Below are 25,247 nucleotides of genomic sequence, written 5' to 3'. Positions count from 1 at the left end.
TGCTTTAGGTGTAAGGTTAGATTGTTTACTTGAGATGTTTCTTGTTTCCTGAAGTAGGATGGCATTACTATAAACTTCCTTCTTAGAACTGCTTTTGCTGCATCCCATAGGTTTTGGGTTATCGTGTTTTCATTGTTATTTGTTTCAAGGTATTTTTTAATTTCCTCTTTGATTTCTTCAGTGATCTCTTGGTTATTTAGTAGTGTATTGTTTAGCCTCCATGTGCTTGTATTTTTTACAGTTTCTTTCCTGTAATTGATATCTAGTCTTATAGTGTTGTGGTAGGAAAAGATACTTCCATTTTCTTAAATTTACCAAGGCTTAATTTGTGACGCAAGATATGGTCTATCCTGGAGAATGTTCCATGAGCACTTTAGAAGAAAGTTTATTTCTGTTGTTTTTGGATGGAATGTCCTACAAATATCAATTAAGTCCATCTTGTTTAATGTATAATTTAAAGCTTGTGTTTCCTTATTTACTTTCCTTTGGGATGGTATGTCCATTGGTGAAAGTGGGGTGTTAAAGTCCCCTACTATGATTGTGTTACTGTTGATTTCCCCTTTATGGCTGTTAGCATTTGCCTTATGTACTGAGGTGTTCCTATGTTGGGTGCATAAATATTTACAATTGTTATATCTTCTTCTTGGATTGATCCCTTGATCATTATGTACCGTCCTTCTCTGTCTCTTGTAATAGTCTTTAAAGTCTATTTTGTCTGATATGGGAATTGCTACTCCAGCCTTTTTTTGATTTCTATTTGCATGGAATATATTTTTCCATCCCCTCACTTTCAGTCTGTATGTGTCCCTAGGTCAGAAGTGGGTCTCTTGTAGACAACATATATATGGGTCTTGTTTTTGTAACCATTCAGCCAGTCTATGTCTTTTGGTTGGAGCATTTAATCCATTTACATTTAGGGTAGTTATCGATATGTATGTTTCTATTACTATCTTCTTAACTGTTTTGGGTTTGTTATTGTAGGCCTTTTCCTTCTCTTGTATTTCCTGCCTAGAGAAGTTCCTTTAGCATTTGCTGTAAAGCTGCTTTGGTGGTGCTGAATTGTCTTAGCTTTGCTTTCCTGTAAAGGTTTTAATTTCTCCATCGAATCTGATTGACATCCTTGCTGGGTAGAGTAATCTTGGTTGTAGGTTTTTCCCTTTCATCACTTTAAATATGTCCTGCCGCTCCCTTCTAGCTTGCAGACTTTCTGCTGAAAGATCAGCTGTTAACCTTATGGGGATTCCCTTGTATGTTATTTGTTGCTTTTCTCTTGCTGCTTTTAATACTTTGTATTTAATCTTTGATAGTTTGATTAATATGCGTCTTGGTGTGTTTCTCCTTGGATTTATCATGTATGGGACTCTGCACTTCCTGGACTTGACTATTTCTTTTCCAACTTTATTAGGGAAGTTTTCAACTATATTAGGGAAGTTTTCAACTATAATCTCTTCAAATGTTTTCTCAGTCCCTTTCTTTTTCTCTTCTTCTTCTGGGACCCCTATAATTCAAATGTTGTTGCGTTTAATGTTGTCCCAGAGGTCTCTGAGACTGTCAATTCTTTTCATTATTTTTTCTTTATTCTGCTCTGTAGTACTTATTTCCACTATTTTATCTTCCAGGTCACTTATCTATTCTTCTGCCTCAGTTACTCTGCTACTGGTTTCTACTAGAGAATTTTTAATTTCATTTATTGTGTTGTTCATCATTGTTTGTTTGCTCTTTAGTTCTTCTAGGTCCTTGTTAAACATTTCTTATATTTTATCCATTCTATTTCCAAGATTTTGCATCATCTTTACTATCATTATTCTGAACTCTTTTTCAGGTAGACTGCCTATTTCCTCTTCATTTGTTTGGTCTGGTGGGTTTTTACCTTGCTCCTTAATCTGGTGTGTATTTCTCTGTCCTCTCATTTTGCCCAACTTACTGTGTTTGAGGTCTTCTTTTTGTAGGTTTCAGGTTCATAGTTCCCACTGTTTTTGGTGTCTGCCCGCAGTGGGTAAGGTTGGTTTAGTGGGTTGGGTAGGCTTTCTGGTGGAGGGGACTGGTACCTGTGTTCTGGTGGATGAGGCTGGATCTTGTCTTTCTGGTGGGCAGGACCATGTCCGGTGATGTGTTTTGGGGTGTCTGTGAACTTACTATGATTTTAGGCAGCCTCTGCTAATGTGTGGGGCTGTTAGTTGTTTGGTATAGGGTGTGCAGCACTGTAAGTTGCTTGTCATTGAGTGGAGCTGGGTCTTAGCATTGGGATGGTGATCTCTGGGAGAGCTGTGGCCGATTGATATTACATGGGCCCGGGAGGTCTCTGGTGGTCCAATGTCCTGAACTCGGCTCTCCCACCTCAGAGGCTCAAGCCTGACACCCAGCCAGGGCACCAATACCCTGTCAGCCACACGGCTCAGTAGAAAAGGGAGGGAAAAAGAAAGAAAGAAAGAAAAATGAATAAATAAATAAAAATAAAATAAAGTTCCTAAAATGAAAAATTAAAAAATAGTGTTAAAAATAAAGAATAAAAAAATGAAAGAAAGAAGAGAGCAACCAAACCAAAAAACAAATCCACCAATGATAACAAGCACTAAAAACTATCCCCCCCCAAAAAAAACGACAGACAGAACCCTAGGACAAATGATAAAAGCAAACCTATACAGACAAAATCACATAAAGAAGCATACACATACACACAAAAAGAGAAAAAGGAAAAAAAAATATATATAAAATTGAGAGCACCCAAATCAGTAAACAAATCTACCAATGATAATAAGCTCTAAGTATTAAACTAAGGTAAACATAAAACTAGAAACGTATTAGATGCAGAAGACAAACCCCAAGTCTGTAGTTGCTCCCAAAGTCCACCGCCTCATTTTTAGGATGATTCATTGTCTATTCAGGCATTCCACAGATGCAGGGTACATCAAGTTGACTGTGGAGATTTAATCCACTGCTCCTGAGGCTGCTGGGAGAAATTTCCCTTTCTCTTCTTTGTTCTCACAGCTCCCGGGGCTCAGCTTTGGATTTGGCCCCGCCTCTGCATGTAGGTCGCCTGAGGGCATTTGTTCTTCACCCAGACAGAAGGGGGTTAAAGGAGTGGCTGATTCAAGGGCTCTGGCTCACTCAGGCTGGGGGGAGGGAGGGGTACGGAATGTGGGGTGAGCCTGCTGCAGCAGAGGCTGACGTAACGGTGCAACAGCCTGAGGCGTGCCGTGTGTTCTCCCAGGCAAGTTGTCCCTGGATCCCGGGACCCTGGCAGTGGCGGGCTGCACAGGGTCCCCCGAAGGGAGGTGTGGATGTGACCTGTGCTCACACACAGGCTTCTTTGTGGCGGCAGCAGCAGCATTAGCGTTTCATGCCTGTCTCCGGTGTCCGTGCTGATAGCCACGGCTCCCGCTCATTTAGGTGGTGCTCTCAATCCCCTCTCCTCGCGCACCCCAAAACAATGGTCTGTTGCCTCTTTGGCAGGTCCAGGCTCTTTCCCAGACACCCTCCCGGCTAGCTATGGTGCACTCGCCCCCTTCAGGCTGTGTTCACGCATCCAATCCCAGTCCTCTCTTTAGGATCTGACCTCCAAAGCCCGAGCCTCAGCTCCCAGCCCCCACCCGTCCTGGCTGGTGAGCAGACAAGCCTCTCTGGCTGGTGAGTGCCGGTCGGCACCGATCCTGTGTGTGGGAATCTCTCCGCTTTGTCCTCTGCACCCTTGTTGCTGCGCTCTCCTTCATGGCTCCAAAGCTTCCCCTCGCCCCATCCCCATCTCTGCCAGTGAAGGGGCTTCCTAGTGTGTGGAAACTTTTCCTCCTTCACAGCTCCCTCTCCAAAGTGCAGGTTCCGTCCCCCCTATTCTTTTGTCTCTGTTTTATCTTTTTTCTTTTGCCCTCCCCAGGTATGTGGGGAGTTTCTTGCCTTTTGGGAAGTCTGAGGTCTTCTGCCACCGTTCAGTAGGTGTTCTGTAGGAGTTGTTCCACATGTAGATGTATTTCTGATGTATTTGTGGGGAGGAAGGTGATCTCCACGTCTTACTCCTCCATCTTGAAGGTCTCTGCCTTCATTCTTGAATGATTATTTTCACTGATTATAGAATTTTGGGTTGACTTTTGTTTTTCCAGCACGTTAAACGTGTTCTGTAGCCTGCTGGCCTGCACTGTTTCTGATAAGTAGTAGAGACCATTTGTTATCACTGTACCATTTCTCAGGATGCTTTCAAGATATTTCCTCTATCATTTTCAATATCTTGACTATGAAGTGACTAAATGTATTTTCTTGTATTTATCTTGTTTGAAATTCACTGAGCATCTTGAATATGTAAATATATGCCTTTCCCCAATTTGGGGAAATTATCAGCCATCATTTTTCCAAAAATTTTTGCTCCAATTTTTCCTCTCTGCCACTTTAAGGACTCCATTAAACATGTGTTTTTGGACCTTTTTACATTGTCCTACCAGTCACTGAGACTAGCTTCATTTTCTAAAATCTCCTTTTCCACTTTTTCAGATTGAATAATTTCCACTGATCTATCAAGATCACTGACTTTTATTTTTTCCCAATCTTCTGTAATCTCATCTAATGGAAGTTTTATTTCAGGTATTGTACATTTAATTATAGAATTTTCATTTGGTTCCTTTTTTCCAATTCCTATTTTTCTGCCAAGTTTTTTGGTCTGTGCATTCATCATGTGCATATTTTTCTTTATGTCCCAGAACAGAATTACAAGACTTGCTAATTCTAATATATGAGTCATATCAGGGTCTGTCTCAATTAATTGCCTTTTCACTTAAGTATAAGTCACATGTTTCTTGGTTTACATGTGTATGTATCTGTGTTTGTCTAATAAATGTGGAGTGTATCCTGGTCATTATTAGTGGCTATTTTAGACTCTGAATTCTATTATGCTCTTCTGAAGAGTATTTACTTTTTGCTAAAATGTCAGTTAACTCGGCTGTACTCACTCTGCACACTGCTTTCTCCCATGTGGTGGAAAGCGACTGAAATCTGTGCAGTTCTTATATCCTGTAAGATTTATATGCATTTGTAGTTCTCGCTGGGAGGTTCTACTTTACACTCTCTACCTTTTAAGCTCCTGCAGCCACCCCAAATTCTGTGTTGTGATTTCTATCCAAGTTTAGCCACCCTGAACAACACTGATGGGGGCCTGCCCCTGGGTGAAAAGCAGTGAAAAATGAAAAACTCTCCTGGTTTGTGCCATTCTCATCTTCAAAGTGTCAACCCCTCCAGTTTCTGCAAGCTGTCTTCCCCTTCTACTGTGTCTTCAAATATTTTTATATTCTTTTTATATTTTTATAAACTCTATTTCAAAAATACATTTAATACACGTTGTATGTCCAGAATTTGTCACTGTTATTTGCAAGAAAAGTAATCTGACACATGCTGCTCTGTCATTACTGAAAGTGGAACTCCTAAGGATTTTTTTTTTAATTAGAAAACTAGAGGACTATAAAAGTCACGCTATGATGACTATTTTTAAATTTATACAGGTGTAATATTAATTCCTACAGCAGTCCTTTTTCTATTCTGCTCCTTCTTATACCAGAAAACAAATGAATTTGGGCAATGAAAGGAAAATGAAGGGAAATGGGATGACAGGGTGACAGCGAAATAGGAGGAAGATTTATAGTAAAAAAAAAAAAAAAAATGACGAAGTCCCTGTCCTATGTCATAAGCTCAAGTTTAGCCAATTAAGAAGGGAGATGTGGAAAAATAAGGATGTTAAGTTCTGAAACAGATGCTACAAATGATATTGGCACATACTCACTTTCTTAAAGAGAATAAAAGCCAAAATATGCTATAATGTTTTCAGATCATGAACAGATAGATCACAGATATATGCACATAAAATTGTAATATTAAGTAACAACAAAAAAAGATACCTGCTCCTCAATACAACTCCTAAGGGTCCTCCTTTTTTTACCATAAGAACACACTGCAGTATGAATTTGTTTCTTAAGTGTAATGTTTCTACAATGAAATCTTTAAAATATAATCAAACAACATCAAGACTAAAAACTCCATATATTTCCCTTTACAAGCACTAAATTGTCATTTTTATACAAACATAATTATATTTTAGAGAGGGTTTCTAAAATGTGTGCTTTTGATCTTAATTATTTCAACTCTATACATGTTGTATACATTGGACAGTTCTCAGACATTAACTATTAGTACATATTTAGTCATCATTTTATTCTAATTCATCATTAAAAATGATTAAAAGTGAAATTAAATGTATTACTTTCAAACTTTCATACAAATATAAAGAATTACAAATATTCTCATTCAATTTACAAATATATTTGAAGTTTGCCAGATCACTTTCTCAATATCCTCCCATGTAAGAATATAAAATTTTGCTTATTCTAATTTTGTTAAAACTTTTCCATATTCCATATTCTGTGAGATACTGAATCATCTGTTCTGCCCCTATTGTTAAGAGTACAAAGAAAACATCTGTTTTATAACAATGAATCCATATTTCAAATTTGAAAAACAAATTTGCTTTCTCTTAAAACTACAGCTTTCAGATCTTGTTTGAGCCACTCAGCTTCTATTGCGCATCTTCAACAAAAACCCAAACCTCACTCGGGTTATCTGATATTTATGAAGTCTGCAAGCCTGTATTTGCATAGGACTCACTACATAAAGTACAAGAGAATTACATAACAAAGCTCACCTAAAGCCAATTTTCTTCACACTTCCAGAAAAATGTGCATTACATAGAAAACCCACTGCTGCATCTCTGCTGCCCTCTATAGGAATGGTTCTTGGAAGACACATAAATTGAAAACCCAGACAGCAATACTGAACAATAGGAAGCAACACCAGTAATCAACCACATTTGTCAAATGTCCTAAAGGGCAACATTAGAAACAGAAGTTATGGTCTTTGATTTTCATCATGCTTTTCTTCCAAGTTATGTAAGTACGCTATATTGCAAGAAAAACAACATAAGTAATTAAGAGAATTTGGGATCAGACTACATTAGTTGGAACCTCATTCTGCTATTTACTGGCTATGTCTCGATTCCCTCATCTGTAAAATGGGGCTAATAACTACATCTACACAACATGATCAGCACTTACCAAAGGGCCTCGCATATAGTAATAACTCAGGGTTACTGTATTGTTATTAATGTTATCATTGCTACTACTATAATTGACACTGTAACAACGTCAGGACCAGAGCTCTGAAGCCAGAGTGCCTGAGTTAGAATCTAGGTTCAGTCACTTATAGCCACAGGAAAATTACTTAATCTCTCCGTGCTTTAGAATCCTCATCTGGAAAACAGGAATGATAATAGCTCCCAGCTCACGGAGTTATGGTGAGGTTTAAATAAGCTAATGTATATAGCAAAGCACTTAGAGGAGAGCCCCACATCAGAAGCACTCACAATATTAGCTGCTGCTGTTGTTATGAGTTCAGTCACCTTTACATAGGACTAGTAGAACTCTATTCCAGAGAACTGGTGGAATCAAGCTTACAGGCATATGTTCCCTAGTTCAAAAACATCCCTCACTCCGCCCAGGGAAAGGAATTCAAGATAGACCTGAATTACAATCAAGGCTTCCCACTCAGTTAAAATACAGTTCTTCTGTAGAGTAAGTATCCTCCCACCCCCCATATATTCCATTTCTACAAGCATGCATGAGAGGCAAAAGTAATAGCCTCATGAGTTATATAAGGGAGGTTTTGTTTCTGAAGAGCTAAGTAATAGTTATAAAATTCCTAATTATGGTATAAGTCTTCCCCCTCCGTGTTAATCAATGTGCATGGCTCATTTTAACACTGTAGCTGACCCTGTCAACGCCCAACTCCTCCCCTATGTCTTCAGTGATGCTGGCCCTATTTCCAACTTCCAACACCCCCATTTCTTTGCATCAGGGCTTCATCTGACTGCTGGAATCCATTTTTTCCACCTGTTCAGTAGTCTGTAAAAGTTAGGAAAAACTCCTATCCCCCAACTCCACCACGGAGCAGCCCTCAGCCAAGGAATGAAGGCATCTGTACATAAATACCCCAGCTTCCCTGCCCCTCTGGTGGGATAATTCTGATGCTTCCAGAGGTTTCCAGCAGTACTAAGTTACCCACAATGGTAACTTGTTGATATTGATGCCTTGATTGGCTGCCATCCCTTCCCAGGCTCACTGGCCCACTTCACCACCAGATGTTCTCAGGGCATGCTGCTACAGAAATTCAAAGACAAACAAACGTTAAGTAGACGCAAGTCTACAAAAACTGCACATCACATTTTACTTCTTTCGACCTCCTTGAAATATTCAATGAGCAGAAGAGAATGGCTTTAGGTATCAGTATAGGGAAGTATTAGGAAATAACTGCTGATGTGACTGCAAGATACTGGGCAGAGGGTATGCAGATATATGAGTTAAAGTCTCTTGAAAGGTAGATGCCAAGACAGCAACAGCTACAGAAGAGATTTATTGGAGGAAACACCTGTGAAGGACAAAGGGGAGAAAGCAGGAGTCAAGGAGAACTTTAAGACCACAATGCAGGTCTGACAACTATGAAAGGAGGAGGAGAAGGAAAGAGGACAGGGTAGAAGAGTCTCTGACTGCAGCACAGCTCTAGGAGATTTTAGCTTAGCTGATGCTGTCTTCAATTCAAAGTCATCCCTCGAGCGGTTCTGTGTGACTGTTGTCACAACCCTGGTATATTCAGTCAATGGCTGGGACCAGCCCATGGGAAGCATGGTCCCAGTACAGACACAAGTACAGTACAAGCCCATTTCCATAGCTGCACTGTAGGGAATGATGGTGCAAAGTGACCTTACCTTAGGATTGAAAAATGGGTCTAGCGAAAACCTCCCTCTTCTCCAAGGTTGTCCCATTATCAGTATGAACTACAGTTCTGCATGTTTGTAAACTTCAAGTAACGTAGCATCAAACTACACATAGCCTTCGGCAAGCTGGCTAACTTCCTCAGCATTAACCATGATGGTAGCTACAGCTCTCCACTATACAAATGTACCACAATTTGCATGTGTTCACAGAAAATTAGGTTACTTTCCTACATTTCTTTCTCTTATAAACAATACTAAAATAAATGTCCTTGAACATATATTCTTGTACATATCTTCTTTGGGCATATGTGAAAATTTCTCTGAACAGTGGCTTTCAAACTTTTTGGTCAAGAACCACAGTAAAACATACATTCATATTGTGATCCAACACATGTATACTAATAAATCTGAACCTAAAGTTTCACAAAAAATACTCTTACTGTCATACATTCTAATGTAGTCTATTTTATTCCACTCTATTTTTAAGTCATTGAATCAATTACAGCATCCACTGATGGGTCATAAGCCATTTTGAAAAAAATCAAGGATATTTATCTAAGACAAAATTGTGGGGTGATAAAATATGAACATCTTCAGCTTTACTAATGGCTGTACCAATTTACATTCCAACAGCAACTATTCCTATTGAGCCACACTCCTGACATTAGGCACTGTCAGACTTTTTTTTTTGGCAATCTGATGAAAATGTAGTATCTCATTTTTAATTTGCACTTCTCATACAACTAGTGACACTGAGCATCTTTTCACATGCTCATTAGTCATTCAGGTTTCCCTTTCCTATCCTTCACCTGATTTTCAACTGGGCTATTTATCTTTTCTTTACTGTTCTGTAGAAGTTCTCACTATATTCTGGATAGAAGTGTAAACTGTCCTTTAAAATTTTTTTTAATGCAAGCAATATATGTACATGGTTCAAAATTCAAAACAACATACAAGAAAAAAGTTTCCTCAATCCAGAGACAGTCCATATAAACATACATTCTTTCCATTTTTCTACACAAGTATTCTATATCCTGTTTTTGTCATTTAACAAAGTATTTTGAATATTATTTCATAAGCACATAGACCTACATCTTTCTTATACTTTACAAAATGTTTTATCAATTTTAATGAAGTATAAAACTTAAGCACACTAAACTACACATATTTATTCAATGTTTTGACATATGTACACTCCTGTGAAAATACTACCATTATCAAGATAAACATTTCCATCACCCCCAGAACTTTCCTCATGTCCCATTGTAATCCATCCGTCTCCTCCACCCTCATTCCCAATAAACCACTGACCTGCTTTCTCACTATAGAATCATCTGCACTTTTTAGAATTTTATATAAAGACAATCATATAGTATATACTCCACCTCATTCATTTTAAGGGCCTGAGGCTAAACTGTAAAGGTCAAGTTACATGGACCTTGACTTTCAGGCAATGGGGTACCATTGAAAAGTGTTTCAATAAGTGAAAGATAAGGTCATAATGTTTATTAAGATGAATCTAACAAAAAGATGTAAGCTAAGAAATCAGTTATGAAGCAACTGAAACAAAACGGACAACAGATGAAAGGGCCCAATTTAGGGCAGAAGTGGTGGGGATGCTGTGGTTTTGAGGCCAAATCTGCATGACCTGATAATGAATAGATTTGGGCAGTGAAAAAGAAAAACGATGAACTAGGCCCAAAAACGCATGAAGAGGATGAGCCTGGGTTAAAAGGAAGAGGGACAGGACTTCGGACTCTTAGACTTGCAGTAACTTTAGGACATCCACACAAAGATGTCATCAGGCAGCTGGAAACCCCCATGGAATTCAGGACAGCAAGAGCATTAGAAAAAGATTTAAGAGCAGCTTGAAGAAAATAAGGAAAATAATTGAATCTTTGTTCCTGTATGAGGAAAGAAAGGAAGAAAAGGAGGCAGGAGTTAAGGTCTAGAGAACACTGCTATGATTAGGCAAACCACAATTCCCACATTATAGGAATGCCTCCCAATGCCTGCTTGGAGAAATCCATTTTTTGAGTCAGTTTTCAATGACAACGTAGTATGTTATATTTTTAACATACATGACTATTAATAAAGACAAATGTACTTGATGAGAAACTACATAGAGAAGTCTTGAATTTTTAAATACAAAGTAAGCCAAGGTCTTCTCTTTTCTATGACCATATCTTTCAAAGTTCTGCCCATGCGCAAGCTTCTTCCAACATAAGAAAGCAATCTATGTAGATTCTGAGGCATTCAAACAACACCTGAATATTTTTGTTGCAAGGTTTCACAGCTGCCTTGTTTACTACATAACTTGGTCACAGTCACATAATTTTCTAACAGTTTCCTGTCTGAAAATTGGGCATAACAGCATTGACTTCACAAGATTGTTTTAAGGCTCAAATGGAAAATGTACTGCTATAAACTGCATGTTGAAACCTAATCCCCAATGTGATGGTATTTGGAAGTGAAGCCTTTAGGTGTAGCCCTCCTGAATGGGATTAATGCCCTTATTAAAAGGACCCAGGGAGACCCCTCGCCCACTCCATCATTTGAGGACACAGTGAGAAGACAGCTATGGATCCTCAACAGAAACCGTATCTGCTGGCTCCTAGATGGCGGAACTTCCCAGCCTCCAAAACTGTCAGAAATAAATTTCTGTTGCTTAAGCCACCCAGTCTGTAGTATTTTTGCTACAGCAGCTCAAAGGGACTAATACACTTACATAAAGCAATTAGTACAATGTAAGGCCCAGTATCTGTTCACTATACGTGATTTGATTCTCTGTCTTCCTTGAGGGAAAAACCAATGACTGTTGTGCTTTTGTTTTTTTTATTTATGAAATAAATATAGCAAAAAAGAAAATAAACTTCTCCAATAATCCTACCACCCAGAGACACACTTTTGGAGAACTATGGAGGCTTGCCACTCACTTCTTATAACTCAACTCTATTATTCAAGAGCAACCCTGAAAAGTCTGTGTCATACTGTAATTTGTAATTTTAACAAGGTATAAACTTGAATTGCAAGCACTACAAAACCTGTATGCAAGAGTTTGCTGAGTTAGTAAACTCAGTCTAGCACCCGGCATCTCTACCATGTAGCATTACAGTCCTTCAGAAGTGGTTATTTACAGCAGCTTTCAAAGGATAAGTATATCCTTAAGTGACAGAATATTTCCCCTAAAAACAAGCCAAGAAAAAAATCTACATAGGGCTTCCCTGGTGGCGCAGCGGTTGGGAGTCCGCCTACCGATGCAGGGGACACGGGTTCGTGCCCCGGTCCGGGAGGATCCCACATGCCGCGGAGTGGCTGGGCCCGTGAGCCATGGCCGCTGGGCCCGCGCGTCCGGAGCCTGTGCTCCGCAACGGGAGAGGCTGCAAAGGTGAGAGGCCCGTGTACCGCAAAAAAAAAAAAAAATTTACATAGCTTAATGTTTTCAAGTTTCATCCACATTGTACCATGTATCAGAATTTCATTCCTTTTGAATGTTGAATAATAGCCTGCTGTAGGCGAAACAGAGCAGGACACTGCTGAGTACCCGGCCTCTTGTTTGTAGGAAAGCTTCAGCCTCCTAGGACTTCCCCAAGTTCCAAAGAACAAATTTAATTCGAGATGTGAGATAACGAAGAAACAAAGCAAAACAGTCAGGCAAGATAAAATAATAATAGTTTAGCCATTAAACAAAGTGAAGGGCCTTTAGTTCTTCCGCATCAGCTATAGATAACATGCTGAGCCATGTCCTTGACCTGTTCTGCTGACACTGAAACCCCCACCAGGTGGAATAAGTGAGCTGCATGCTGACCACAAGCACACAGGCCCCAGACTGGACGGAACCAGAAGGTTGATGATGGTGACTCCTGATTACTTCACCACCAACCAATCAGAAAAATGTCCACAAGCTGATCAGGCACCCTGCAACCCTCTCACTCACCCTGTCTTTAAAAACTTTTCCCCGAAAGCCTTTGGGGACTCTGGGTCTTTTGAGCATGAGCCACCTGTTCTCCTTGCTCAGCCCCATGTTGGGGCGCCATGCAATAAACATTGTACTTTCCCTCACCACAAGCCAGTGTCAATAGATTGGCTTTAGTACACGTGGGCAAGTGGACCCAAGTTTGGTTCAGTAACATACATATATACATACATATACATATATGTAGATATATATACAAAAATATACATACATGTTGAGAAATGGAATACTGACTGCATATCAGTAAACAAAGGATGTCACAGTCATCAGTGATTGCAGCCACCAGCCTACGGTGAGGTGGTGAGCCCTGAGGGAACTCAGGATATGAAAACACAGGATACCGGCCCCAGACAGCTGAGGTATATATCAAAGGAAAGATTTCAGTGTGCCCAGACTCTTTCATCTTCCCATACATAGAAAAGTGTTAAATTCCTTTACATGAGATGCCTAGTTTACTTTAATTAAAAATAATCTTTTGACGTTCTAACCACCTGCCCTTGGTTGCAAAACTCCGATATAACCAGGCTCCCCTCCTCGCCTCCTCGGAGCAGTTCTCTCAGGGTTACCTGAGATGCTGCCTCCCAGGCTTGAAGTCCTAAAAATTCGTGCCGAATAAAACATAACTCTCAACTTTTATGCTGTGAATATTTCTTTAGTAGACAATATACATACACACACATTTTGTTTATTCGTTCATCTGTTGATGGATATCTGGGTTGTTTCCACCATTTGGCCATTGTGAATAATGCTGCTATGAACATCAATGTACAAGTGTCTGAGTCCCTGCTTTCAATTCTTTTGGGTATATGTCCAGAAGCAAAATTACTAGGTCATATGGTAATTCTATTTTTAACTTTTGAGAAACCACCGAACTGTTTTCCACAGTGGCTGCATCACTTTACATTCCCACCAGTAGTGCACAAGGGTTCCAATTTCTCCACATCCTCAACACTTTTTTTCCCATTTATGGGTAACAGCCATACTAATGGGTACATAGTAAGATCTCATTATGGTTTTGATTTGCATGTCCCTAATGACTAATGATGATGAGCACCTTTTCATGTGCTCGACTGCCTGGAAAGATCAGGTTGATGGCCATGATGGAATAACAGGGAATGGATTTATCCTCCTGCCTGAAACAATCAAAAAGAAAAGAAAAGAAAAGAGACAAAATACTTGAAACAATGGTTTTCAAGACATGGGACATCAGGCAAGAAGAACACTAACCCCTGAAAGCTGGGAAACAACGACTGAGCTCTATAATTGCCCCAGCTTACTTTCTTGAGAGAATTTCCAAACCACACAGTAGGGAGGGAGAACTGAGGTGGAACCTGGTGAGCTCCCTGAGTTGAAGAGACAGAGCTGAGAGTCCATGGAGACAAAAGCAGCTAGAGTTCATAGCACAGAGTACCAGAAAAGCCAGAGTTGCACAGAGAACCCCAATCATCCCCCTCAAGTGTACAGAAGAGTACTGATCAGCATGTGCATATAAAGAAACAACACTAGACCAGCGAAAGAACCATTTGGAAGTATTAGAAGAACAGTGCCCACTATTCACACAGGGTCAGGAAACCGTAACCGTTAACCTGACTGGAAAAAACCCATAATTCAGAGAATTACACAGACCTCAGGAAGGTCTTGCTTCAGTAGTGGGATATAAGACTGTGTACTTCCCCAGACCCACCTAATAAATCATAAAGCAACACCTAAAAGGATGAAACTGTTTCCAGGTAACTGCACCACAGAACAAAGCCAAAATTAAAATAATTTTTTTTTAAAATCCGGCACCCAACAACATAGAATTCAAAATATTTGGTATCTACTGAAAAATTTCCAGGCATGTAAATAAAGAAGCAGAAAAATACAACCCATAATGAAAAGAAATACCAATCAATAGAAACAGACACAGAAATTACACAGATGACAGATTTACCGAAAAAGCCGTTAAAACAACTATTATACACTTTATGTTCAAAACACAGACAAATGTATGATCGTGTTAAGGAGAGACATGGACAAGATAAAATGACATATCAAACTTTTAGAGCTGACAAATACACTGGATAGTATTAACAGCAGATTAGACACTACAGGAAGAAAAGATTATCAAACTTGAAGGTATAGCAATAGAAACCACTCAAAATGAAACAGAGAGGGGAAAAAATGAGCACAGTGTCAATAATACATGACGCGATATCAAGGAGCCTAAATAACATACGTATAATTTGAGTCACAGAAGGAAAGGAAAAGGGAGTCAGAAAAAAAAGTGTTGAATAAAGGCAAAAAACTCTCCAAATGTGATGAAACCTTTGAACCCATGTGAAGAGGAGAGTTAACTTAGCAGTCCCGAGACAGGTATCCCTAGAAAGCCCCGCTTACAATGTTGGTCCTTGCCTACCTCTGGGAACTTAGATTTCAGGATGATTCCCACCATTCCCCAATGATAAGAGTATCTCCCTGTGCCTAACCTGTGCAAACAATATGGCTTATGTTGAATACCTGTTTTCCATCCTGAAAACTGAAATTCTGGCGCATGTTAGGCAGAGAGCTCCCCTGATAAAAACCGTTGGCACTGAGTCACCGATGAGCACCCCCGGCAGACAACACTGCACATATACTGTCAAAACTCTCTGCTGGAGCAGTTAAGCATCCCCTGTATGACGCCGCTGGAAAAAGACTCTTGGAAGAGTGCTGATTTTACTTTTGTATCTTTTCACTGTAATAAATCATAGCTGTGAGTATGACTGTATGCTAAGTTCTGAGTGTCTTCCTAGCAAATCACTGAACCCAGAAGTGAGCTTGGGGATCCCAGACAAACCACAGATCCAAGAAGCTTGACGAACTCCAAGCAGAAAACCACACCTATAGGCATATCACAATCAAACAGTTTAAAACAAGGAATAAGAAAAACTTAAAAGATCAAGAGTGAGAAGAGCTTCAGGCTTCTTGATAGCAACTCTGGAACTAGAAGACAATGAAGCAATGCCTTCAAAATTCTAAAGAAAAATAATTTCCAACCTAAAATTCTATATAAATTTTCAATCACACATTAAAGTGTGATGAATGCATCTTCTGACATGACAAGTCTCAAAAAATTATCTTCCATAAATCCTTTCTTGGAAGCTAGTGGAAGATGTGCTCAATCAAAATGAGAGTAACAACCAAGAAAGAGGAGTCCAGGATAAAGTTGCTCCATGCAGGAGCGAGGTGAAGGGAATTCCCCCAAAAGACGGTGAAGGGTGACTCAAGGGTGGCTACATTCACAAAGCACAGAGGACTCTGAGTTGAAATTAGAGCGGCTAGGAGGTTGTGGGAAACAGTTCTCCATAAAAACAAAACGAATAGAATGCTGAAAGGATAAAGAAGATGTGGTATATAATTACAATGGAATACTACTCAGCCATAAGAAAGAATGAAATAATGCCATTTGCAGCTACATGGATGGACCTAGAGATTATCATGCTAAGTGAAGTAAGTCAGACAAAGACAAATACCATATGATATCACTTATAGGTGGAATCCGAACTATGGCACAAATCAACATATCTACAAAACAGAAACAGACTCACAAACATAGAGGACAGACCTGTGGTTGCCAAGGGGGAGGGGTGGGGGATTGGGAATTTGGGATTAGCAGGTGCAAACTATTACATATAGGATGGATAAACAACAAGGTCCTACTGTAGAGCACAGGGAACTCTATTCAGTATCTTGTGATAAACCATAATGGAAAAGAACATGAAAAAGAATACATATAACTGAATCACTTTACTATACAGCAGAAATTAACACAACACTGTAAATCAACTATACTTCAATAAAATATTTTTTAAACTTTTTTTTAAAGAACTAGTAGAATGCCTGCTATGTGTGAAAATCTTAATGGGAGAACTGAACAATGGTGAAAAATCAGAGTTTTATTCATGATAAGTAAAATTAAGAGTTTTATTCATGATAAGTAAAATTAGGCAAACAAAAACCCAAATGATTAACTCCAACAAAAACGAAAAGGTGGGAAGGAAAATCACAATTAATAGTTGTCTTGTTATGAATATTATTATTCAGAATTGCATAATGCTGAATCTAATGTAACCAGACCATGAGACATCTGTCCTGGGGGAACAGAGGGATGGGAAAGTCCCATGTGTAGCAGAGGCGAGAGTGGGTGAGGAGAAAAGTACTCAGTATTTATCCACGTTTAAAAGCACATTACAGGGACTTCCCTGGTGGTCCAATGGTTAGCAATCTGCCTTCCAATGCAGGGGACACGGGTTTGATCCCTGGTCAGGGAACTAAGATCCCATATGCCGCGGGGCAACTAAAGTCCACGAGCCGCAACTAGTGAGCCTGCGCACCACAACTACAGAGCCCATGCACTCTGGAGCCCATGTGCCACAACTAGAGAGAAGCCGGTGCACCACAACAAAAGATCTCACAGGCCGCAACTAAGACCCAAGGCAGCCAAAAGTAAAATAAATATATATATTTTTTAAAAAGCACATTACAAGCATGTTATTTAGAGAAAAGGAGGTAAAGAACAAAATAATCCACAGAGTCAAAAGTGGTAGTCCCTGAGGAAGGAGTTTCAAACAAAACACCAAAGGCTGTGACTAACAAATGCCATAGACAGAATGGAAAGTTGGAAACAATTCGTTCTTACCTTAGGAAGTTCAAGCAGCATCTCTGGAGGTGTCAAAGAACGACTGCTTGTACAAGAAGCACGGTCAGATATTTCCACCACACTCTCACGGTCTTCAAATTCATCACATGTATCTTCCCTGTCACTGTCAATCTCCCAGTCAATAACCTGGAGATCATCTAAAAAATACAATTTTAATTTTAAATATCTTTAATGTGTTTGAAATCTATTCTTCCTCTATAGCTGTAAAAGATCCATGTTGTTCAACAGTTTTAAAATATATTAAAAGACAGCAGAAAGTATACTCCTACTCTTATCTATAAACATCCCATTTCTCCCAACTCTTACCCCTACCCCAATTCTCAGGTAACTACTTCTGTTAGTTGTTTTTGTATTCTTCTAGAGTTTCTCCAGCATTATTGTTGATATGGAGAAAGTTTTAATGGTCTGGATAGAAGATCAAACCAGAAACAACATTCCCTTAAGCCAAAGCCTAATCCAGAGCAAGGTCCTAACTCTCCTCAATTCTATGAAGGCTGATACAGGTGAGGAAGGTGCAGAAGAAAAGTTTAAAGCTAGCAGAGGTTGGTTCATGAGGCTTAAGGAGAGAAGTCATCTCCATGACATAAAAGTGCAAGGTCAAGCAGTGACTGTTGATGTAGAGGCTGCACCAGGTCATCCAGATGATCTAGCAAAGATAATTCATGACGGTGGTTACACTAAATAACAGATTTTTAATGCAGATGAAACAGCCTTCTACTAGAAGAAGATGCCATCTAGGACATTCACAGCTAAAGAGGAGAAATCAGTGCCTGGCTTCAAAGCTACAAAGGACAGGCTAACTGTCTTGTTACGGGCCAGAACAGCTGGTGACTTGAAGTTAAGCCAATGCGCATCGACCATTCTGAAAATCCTAAGGCGCTTAAGAATTATGCTAAATCTACTCTGCCTGTGCTCTATAAACAGAACAAAGTCTGGATGACAGCACATCTGTTTACAACATAGTTTACTGAATATTTTAAGTCCACTGTTGAGACCTACTCCTCAGAAAAAATGATTCCTCTCAAAATATTAATATTCATCGACAATGCACCTGGTCACCCAAGAGCTCTGATGAAGATGGTGTACAATGGAATGAATGTTGTTTTCATGCCTGCTAACACAACATCCACTCTGCAGCCCATGGATCAAGGAATAATTTTAACTTTCTAGTCTTATTATTTAAGAAGTTCATTTTGCAAGGCTATAGCTGCTATTGACAGTGATTCCTCTGATGGATCTGGGCAAAGTCACCTGCAAACCTTCTGAAAAGGATTCTCCATTCTAGATGCCATTAAGAACATCTGTGGGGCTTCCCTGGTGGCGCAGTGGTTGAAAGTCCGCCTGCCGATGCAGGGGACACAGGTTCGTGCCCCGGTTGGGGAAGATCCCACATACCGCGGAGCAGCTAGGCCCGTGAGCCATGGCCGCTGAGCCTGCGCATCCAGAGCCTGTGCTCCACAACAGGAGAGGCCACAACAGTGAGAGGCCTGCGTACCGCAAAAAAAAAAAAAAAAAAAAACAACACCTGTGATTCATTCAGTGGGAAGAGGTCAAAATGTCCACAGTAACAGGAGTTTGGAAGAAGTGGATCCTGACCCTCATGGATGACTTTGAGGGGTTCAAGACTTCAGTGGAGGAAGGACTGCAGATGTGGTGAAAATAACAAGAGAAGTAGAACTAGAAGTGGAGCCTGAAGATGTGACTGAATTGCTGCAAGCTCAGGATAAAACTCTTAACAGGTGAGGAGCTGCTGCTTATGGATCTGCAAAGAAAGTGATTTCTTGAGATGGAATCTACTCCTGGTGAAGAGGCTGTGAAGACTGTTGAAATGGCAACAAAGGATTTAGAACATTACAAAAACTTAGTTGATAAAGCCAGCAGCAAGGTTTGAGAGGACTGACTTCAATTTTCAAAGAAGTTCTCCTGTGGCTAAAATGCTATCGAGCAGCATAGCAAGCTCCAGAGAAATCGTTTATGAAAGAAAGAGTCGATCGATGCAGCAAACTTCATTGTTGCCTCATTTCAAGAAACTGCCACACCAACCCCAGCCTTCAGTGAGTAGCCATCAACACTAAAGCGAGATCCTCCACCAGCAAAAATACACGACTTGCTGAATGAAGGCTCCGATGATGGTTAGCATTTTTTCTGCAATAAAGTACCTTTTAATTAGGGTACGTGCATTTCTTTTTAGATATAATGCTGCTGCACACTTAATAGACTACAGCAGTACGTAAATATAACTTGTATGTGCACTGCGAACCCAAACATTCATGTGACTCGGTTTGCTGCAACTTTCACTTTATTGCGGTGGTCGGGAACCAAACCTGCAATATCTCTAACCTGTACCTGTACTTCAGAGAACTGGCTTGGTCAAAGAGACCCAAAGTGGAATCCAACCAGTTCTAACATGTTCAAGCTTAAGTTGTTAACTGTAAAAATAATACTGGTAATACTTATCTCTTAGAGTTATTGTGATAAATATTATGAGAAAATGTTTCTAAAAGGCTGGGAGGCTGCGACTCAGTATTATTTTTAAAAATGCTAAGTATCAATATTAGAAAATGAGTGTAAGTTTCTTCCATTATTAAAATCTAATCTATAACAGAAACTAAATTTCTTACAAAATTATCAATTTACCTTCACTGGCCCCATCTTCTGGAGAGAAAATATTCCTGCTATAAAACCTGCCTATTCTAGAACCATGTCCATTCTCTCTCTGTGATTTCAAAATTGTTTTATCTTCATCTGACAGATCACTTCCACTGGAACTCCATGTTATAGCTGTAAGCCCACTGGTACTCTTAGATGTGGTAGGTTCTGCAAAAGAAAAAGGGAAAATATAAAAATGGCCAATTGATACAGTTATTGATCAAAATGAAGTTTTATACATGTTACTTTGCTGAAGTCACAAATATACAATATTCTGCTGATAGTGAAAGCAATGTCTTATTTCAAATCTTCCGAACTGAAGGTCTATGTACAACCTGGCTAAGATTCTTTGAATTAAAGCCAAATTACAAGAAGAAAAAGAAGTCAAAATGATTGAGAAAAGTCATAAAAGACAAGGAAAATGACTGGAGCACAAATGAAAACTCAAAAATAACCTTCGAATAATTACAAAACTATAAAACTTCGTAGAATATTTCATCAAGCCATAAGGAAACACAAAACAGGGCTTCCCTAGTGGCACAGTGGTTGAGAGTCCACCTGCCGATGCAGGGGACGTGGGTTCGTGCCCTGGTCCAGGAAGATCCCACATGCCGCGGAGCGGCTGGGCCCGTGAGCCATGGCCGCTGAGCCTGCGCGTCCGGAGCCTGTGCTCCGCAACGGGAGAGGTCACAACAGTGAGAGGCCCACATACCGCAAAAAAAAAAAAAAAAAAAAAAAAAACCCACAAAACAAACCACACCAATAATTATCTGTAATCGGAATGCTTCTGTGTGCTTCCTTTGCCATACTAGGAGCCCTGGTAACAGCAGTTTGCTTAAAATACTTAACAGCAAACTATTTTAATTAATTAAACTTATTTTGAGGTAATAGTTGGTTCACATACAGCTGTCAGAAATAACAGAGAGGGCCCGTGTATACTTCACCCAATCCCTCCAATGGTAACATTATGAACACCACAGTACAACACAGAATGTCGATACTGATAGTCAAGATAGAGAACTCCATCCCTGTGAGGATATCTTACACTGCCATCCCTGTGAGGATAACTCCCCTCCCCACCTCAATTCCCAATCCCTAGCAACCACAAGGCAGTTTTGCACTTCTATAATTTTGTCATTTCAAGAATAATATATAAATGGAATCACCTGTGTTACCTTTTAGGACTGGCTTTTTGTGCTCAGCATTATTCCCTGGACATTCACCAGGCTGTTGTGTGTATCACCAGTCACTTTCTTTTTATTACTGAGCAGTGTTCTGTGGTGTGGATGAACCACAGCTTGTTTAATCAGTTACCCTTGAAGGACATCTGGGTTGTTTCCAGTTTGGGGCTATGACAAATGAAGCCACTATGAACACTGTGTACAGCATTTTATGTGACTGTAACTTTCATTCTCCAGAATAAATGTCTAAGGGTGCAATTGTTGGGCTGTATGGTAATTGTGCGTTTAGTCTTGTTAATGAACTGCCGAACTGTTTTCCAGGGCGGCTGTGCCATTTTATAGTCCCACCAGCAATGTGTGACTGATCCAGTTTTTCACATCAGCAGCAGCACTTGGTGTGGTCACTATATTTTATTTTAGCCATTCTGATAGACAGGAAACCTAGAAGGAACAGGGCGACTCTATCTCGATGGAACCAGAAGTCCAACAGAAAATTTTACTGATTTTGATCAGAAAAGGAATAGGTATCTAATAAAAATCAAATTTTCTATTCCTATTGAGTAGATAGATGAGTTATAATGCTAAAACCAAAAAAAAAAAAAAACTCTCTTAGTCACATTTCAATACAGTATAAAGTTTAGAGATTAGATATTATAACTCGAGTTTTACAGAAGAGGAAACAGGCTCAAAAGTTAAATGACTTCATTAAATACCTATTTATATAACACCTCTGATATAGTAAACCTTGAGGAAACAAAAAAAAAAAAAGAAAGAAAACTCCTGCCCTCAAGGAATGCATGATCTGAAAGGCAACACTAGTTGATCATGAAAAGAAAAATTAAATACTGTATTAGAGATATGTCACAGTATAATGATGATGGTGCCAAAAAGGTGGATGCTCCACTTTATGTTGATCAGGAAAGGAAGATTCACTGACAAAACGATGTCTGGAAAATCAACATTTACAAAGGCACAAAAACATGAAATAATAGTAAACACTTACTGAACACTTACTTTGTTCCATGAACATCTAGAATTACTAAAGTTGTCTATCCTTCAAAATAAAAAAATATAAACTATTCACAATAACCTAAGAACTCATATTGATTTAAAGAGCTAATAAAACTAAGCTGTGTACTTACTTGCCAAAGACATTATCAATCTTTTTCATTATTATGCATCTGGACAAGTAAATCAAAAAAGAAAAAGTAGAATGCTACAGACTGAATGTTTGTGTTCCCCTAAAACTCACATATTGAAGCCAAATCCCAGTGTTATGGTATTAAGAGGTGTGGCCTTTAGGGGGTAATTAGATCATGAGGGTGGAGCCCTCATGAATGGAATTAGTGCCCTACAAAAGAAGCCCCAGAGAGATCCCCAGCCTCTTCTACCCTATGAGGATGCAGCAGGGAGGTGCTATGAACCAGGAAGCGAGTCCTCGCCAGACACTAAATCAATGTCCTGACTTTCCGCCTCCAGAACTGTGAGAAATAAATTTCTTTTGTTTATAAGCCACCCAGTCTACAGTATTTTTCTTATATACAATAAGAGCCTGAATGGAGTAAGACAGGAAGTTATCACTATTTTCAGATTATATAACAAATTCATAAACCTATAAATTATAGGCACCTAACTGTATAATTTATATAGTTAACCTCTACCAGGAATTTATTACTCAGTAATTCATTTTACTTGCTAAAAAGGGGTTGCTCTTGAAATCAAGGCTCATTCCAACGAAATTCCAGGAACAACATCAGCCAGACTATGAGAATAGTTACCATGTATTTATAAACATTTCTGGGTGACCAACGTGTGCTAGGCACTATGCTAGGACTTGGTGTTATAGGCTGAATTGTGTCCCCCCAAAACTCATTCATATGTTAAAATTCTAACCCCCAGCATCTAAGAATGTGAACTTATTTGAAGATAGGGTCTAAAGCGATATTATTAGTGTGGGCCCTAATCTAATATGACACCTGTCCTTGCAAAAAGGAGAAATTTGAACACAGAACCATACATGCAGAGAGCGAAAACACAGTAAAGAGACACTTGGAGAAGACAGCCACCTACAAGTCAAGGAAAGAAGCCTGGAGCACATCCTAGAAGGAAGCAACCCTGCCAATACCTTCACTTTAGACTTCTAGCCTCCACAACTGCAAGATAAGAAGTTTTTGTTGTTAAAAACACCCAGTTTGGGGCTTCCCTGGTGGCGCAGTGGTTGAGAGTCCGCCTGCCGATGCAGGGGACACGGGTTCGTTCCCCAGTCCGGAAAGATCCGACATGCCGCGGAGCGGCTGGGCCCGTGAGCCATGGCCGCTGAGCCTGTGCATCCGGAGCCTGTGCTCCACAACGGGAGACACCACAACAGTGAGAGGCCCGCGTACTGCAAAAAAAAAAACCCAACAAACAAACAAACACACCCAGTTTGTAGCATTTTATTATGGCAGCCCTAGCCATATCCTAGCCCTAGCCACCTAGGATATAAAGATGAGCAATAGAGGAGGGTCTGCCCTGAAAAAATCTATGGTCCAACAGGGAGAAAAGCACATCAAGAAATAATAATTTAAAAATTTACTAATGCGGGACTTCCCTGGTGGTTCAGTGGTAAAGAATCTGCCTTCCAATGCAGGGGATGCAGGTTTGATCCCTGGCTGGGGAACTAAGATTCCCACATGCCGTGGGCCAACTAAACCCACGTGCCACAACCACTGAGCTCGCGGACCTCAACGAGAGAGCCTGCGTGCCGCAAACTACAGAGCCCACACGCCACACTGCAGAGAAGCCCACGTGCCACAACTAAGACCTGATGCAGCCAAAAAAAGATATAATAATAAAAAAAAAAGAATTTTTTTTAAAAATGGGCAGAAGACCTGACTAGACATTTTTTTAAAATAATAATAATAAATACATACATAAAAATTTACTAATGCTTCTCAAGGAGATTTCTGACTCCATAACAAATAAATATTTTGAGAACATATTTTGCAGGGTATTTCAAGAAAAAAAATAAACACTATCTTCTTTTTATTACATAGTTTCATTTTGCTTGGTAAATACACTTTTTTAAAGTTTTGCCTTTTAAAGAAAATCACTAACTACAAAGGTTCCAGCCTCTTTCATTTCAAGTTTTTATCTTCTTCCACGTCCCTCAAACCTTCTGGCGAGATCCTTTGCCAACATTCATTTGCTCACTTCTCTCACCCCTTCTCTTCTCCTCCATTTCCTCCCCTTTCCTTCTCTGGTTCTCAGTGCCTTACAGGTAAGGAAATAGAGATGCGGAAACAAGGAAATGGAGTCTCCCCCTTTTTTGCACACTTTGCAAAAGTATGTTCCCCCACTTCTGCTTCCCAGCTCTCATAAAAATATTACTTCCACATCCTAGAAGTTTTGTTAATAGCCTGTCTTAAACTAATATGTTAGAAGTTACTGTTTTTAAAATGAACCAGTTCTAGGAAACGCCTTGAGTCCCCTTTTCTACCAATTTCTATTTGTAAGCTTCTGTTAAGTTACTAACAATACTTTCTGTTCTTAACAACCTGCTTATGCTGTAAATAAATTAATTATACATGGATACAAGCTCTTTCAGCCCATGAGAATCTACTGATCATTCCACAGAATCGAGAGCACAGCAGAGTAGGTTTTAGGTTGAATATATTGGCATGGGAAATCATCTCAAAAGATCCTTTTGAAATTAAAAGAAGGTAGCAGCTTATTTAATATTTCTCTCTCCCCAAGTTAAATTTGACTACACCAATTTTAAGTCTCCAAAAAAAGATAGAAGCCACATCTGTAAAAGAAAATAGTTAGTTGACCCTTGAACAACACAGGTTTGACCTGCGCAGATCCACTTACACACAGATTTTTTTCGATAAATATGCACTACGGTACGGCATGACCCGCAGTAGGTTGAATCCGCTGATGCAGAACTGCGGACAAGGAAAGCTGACTGTAAAGTTAGTTACA

The 25,247-nt window shown here is 39.6% G+C and overlaps 1 protein-coding gene across 2 annotated transcripts in view; it reads right to left on the bottom strand.

Moving 5' to 3' along the window:
* SPIDR (scaffold protein involved in DNA repair) overlaps nt 1-25,247 on the bottom strand; it is a 354,487-nt gene that overhangs the window by 286,468 nt on the left and 42,772 nt on the right. For both annotated transcript variants that reach the window (XM_060128290.1, XM_060128291.1), the window contains exons 4-5: nt 20,092-20,271; nt 17,434-17,591 (exon numbers count right to left, since the gene is read on the bottom strand). In XM_060128290.1, the coding sequence (XP_059984273.1) occupies nt 17,434-17,591; nt 20,092-20,271 (338 nt within the window). The remainder of the gene's footprint in view (nt 1-17,433; nt 17,592-20,091; nt 20,272-25,247) is intronic.

This window comes from Lagenorhynchus albirostris, chromosome 17 (assembly GCF_949774975.1).
Source record: "Lagenorhynchus albirostris chromosome 17, mLagAlb1.1, whole genome shotgun sequence".
Lineage (NCBI taxonomy): Eukaryota > Metazoa > Chordata > Mammalia > Artiodactyla > Delphinidae > Lagenorhynchus > Lagenorhynchus albirostris.
Note: the sequence above shows the minus strand (reverse complement) of the source record. Positions and strands in the feature narration are given on the sequence as shown.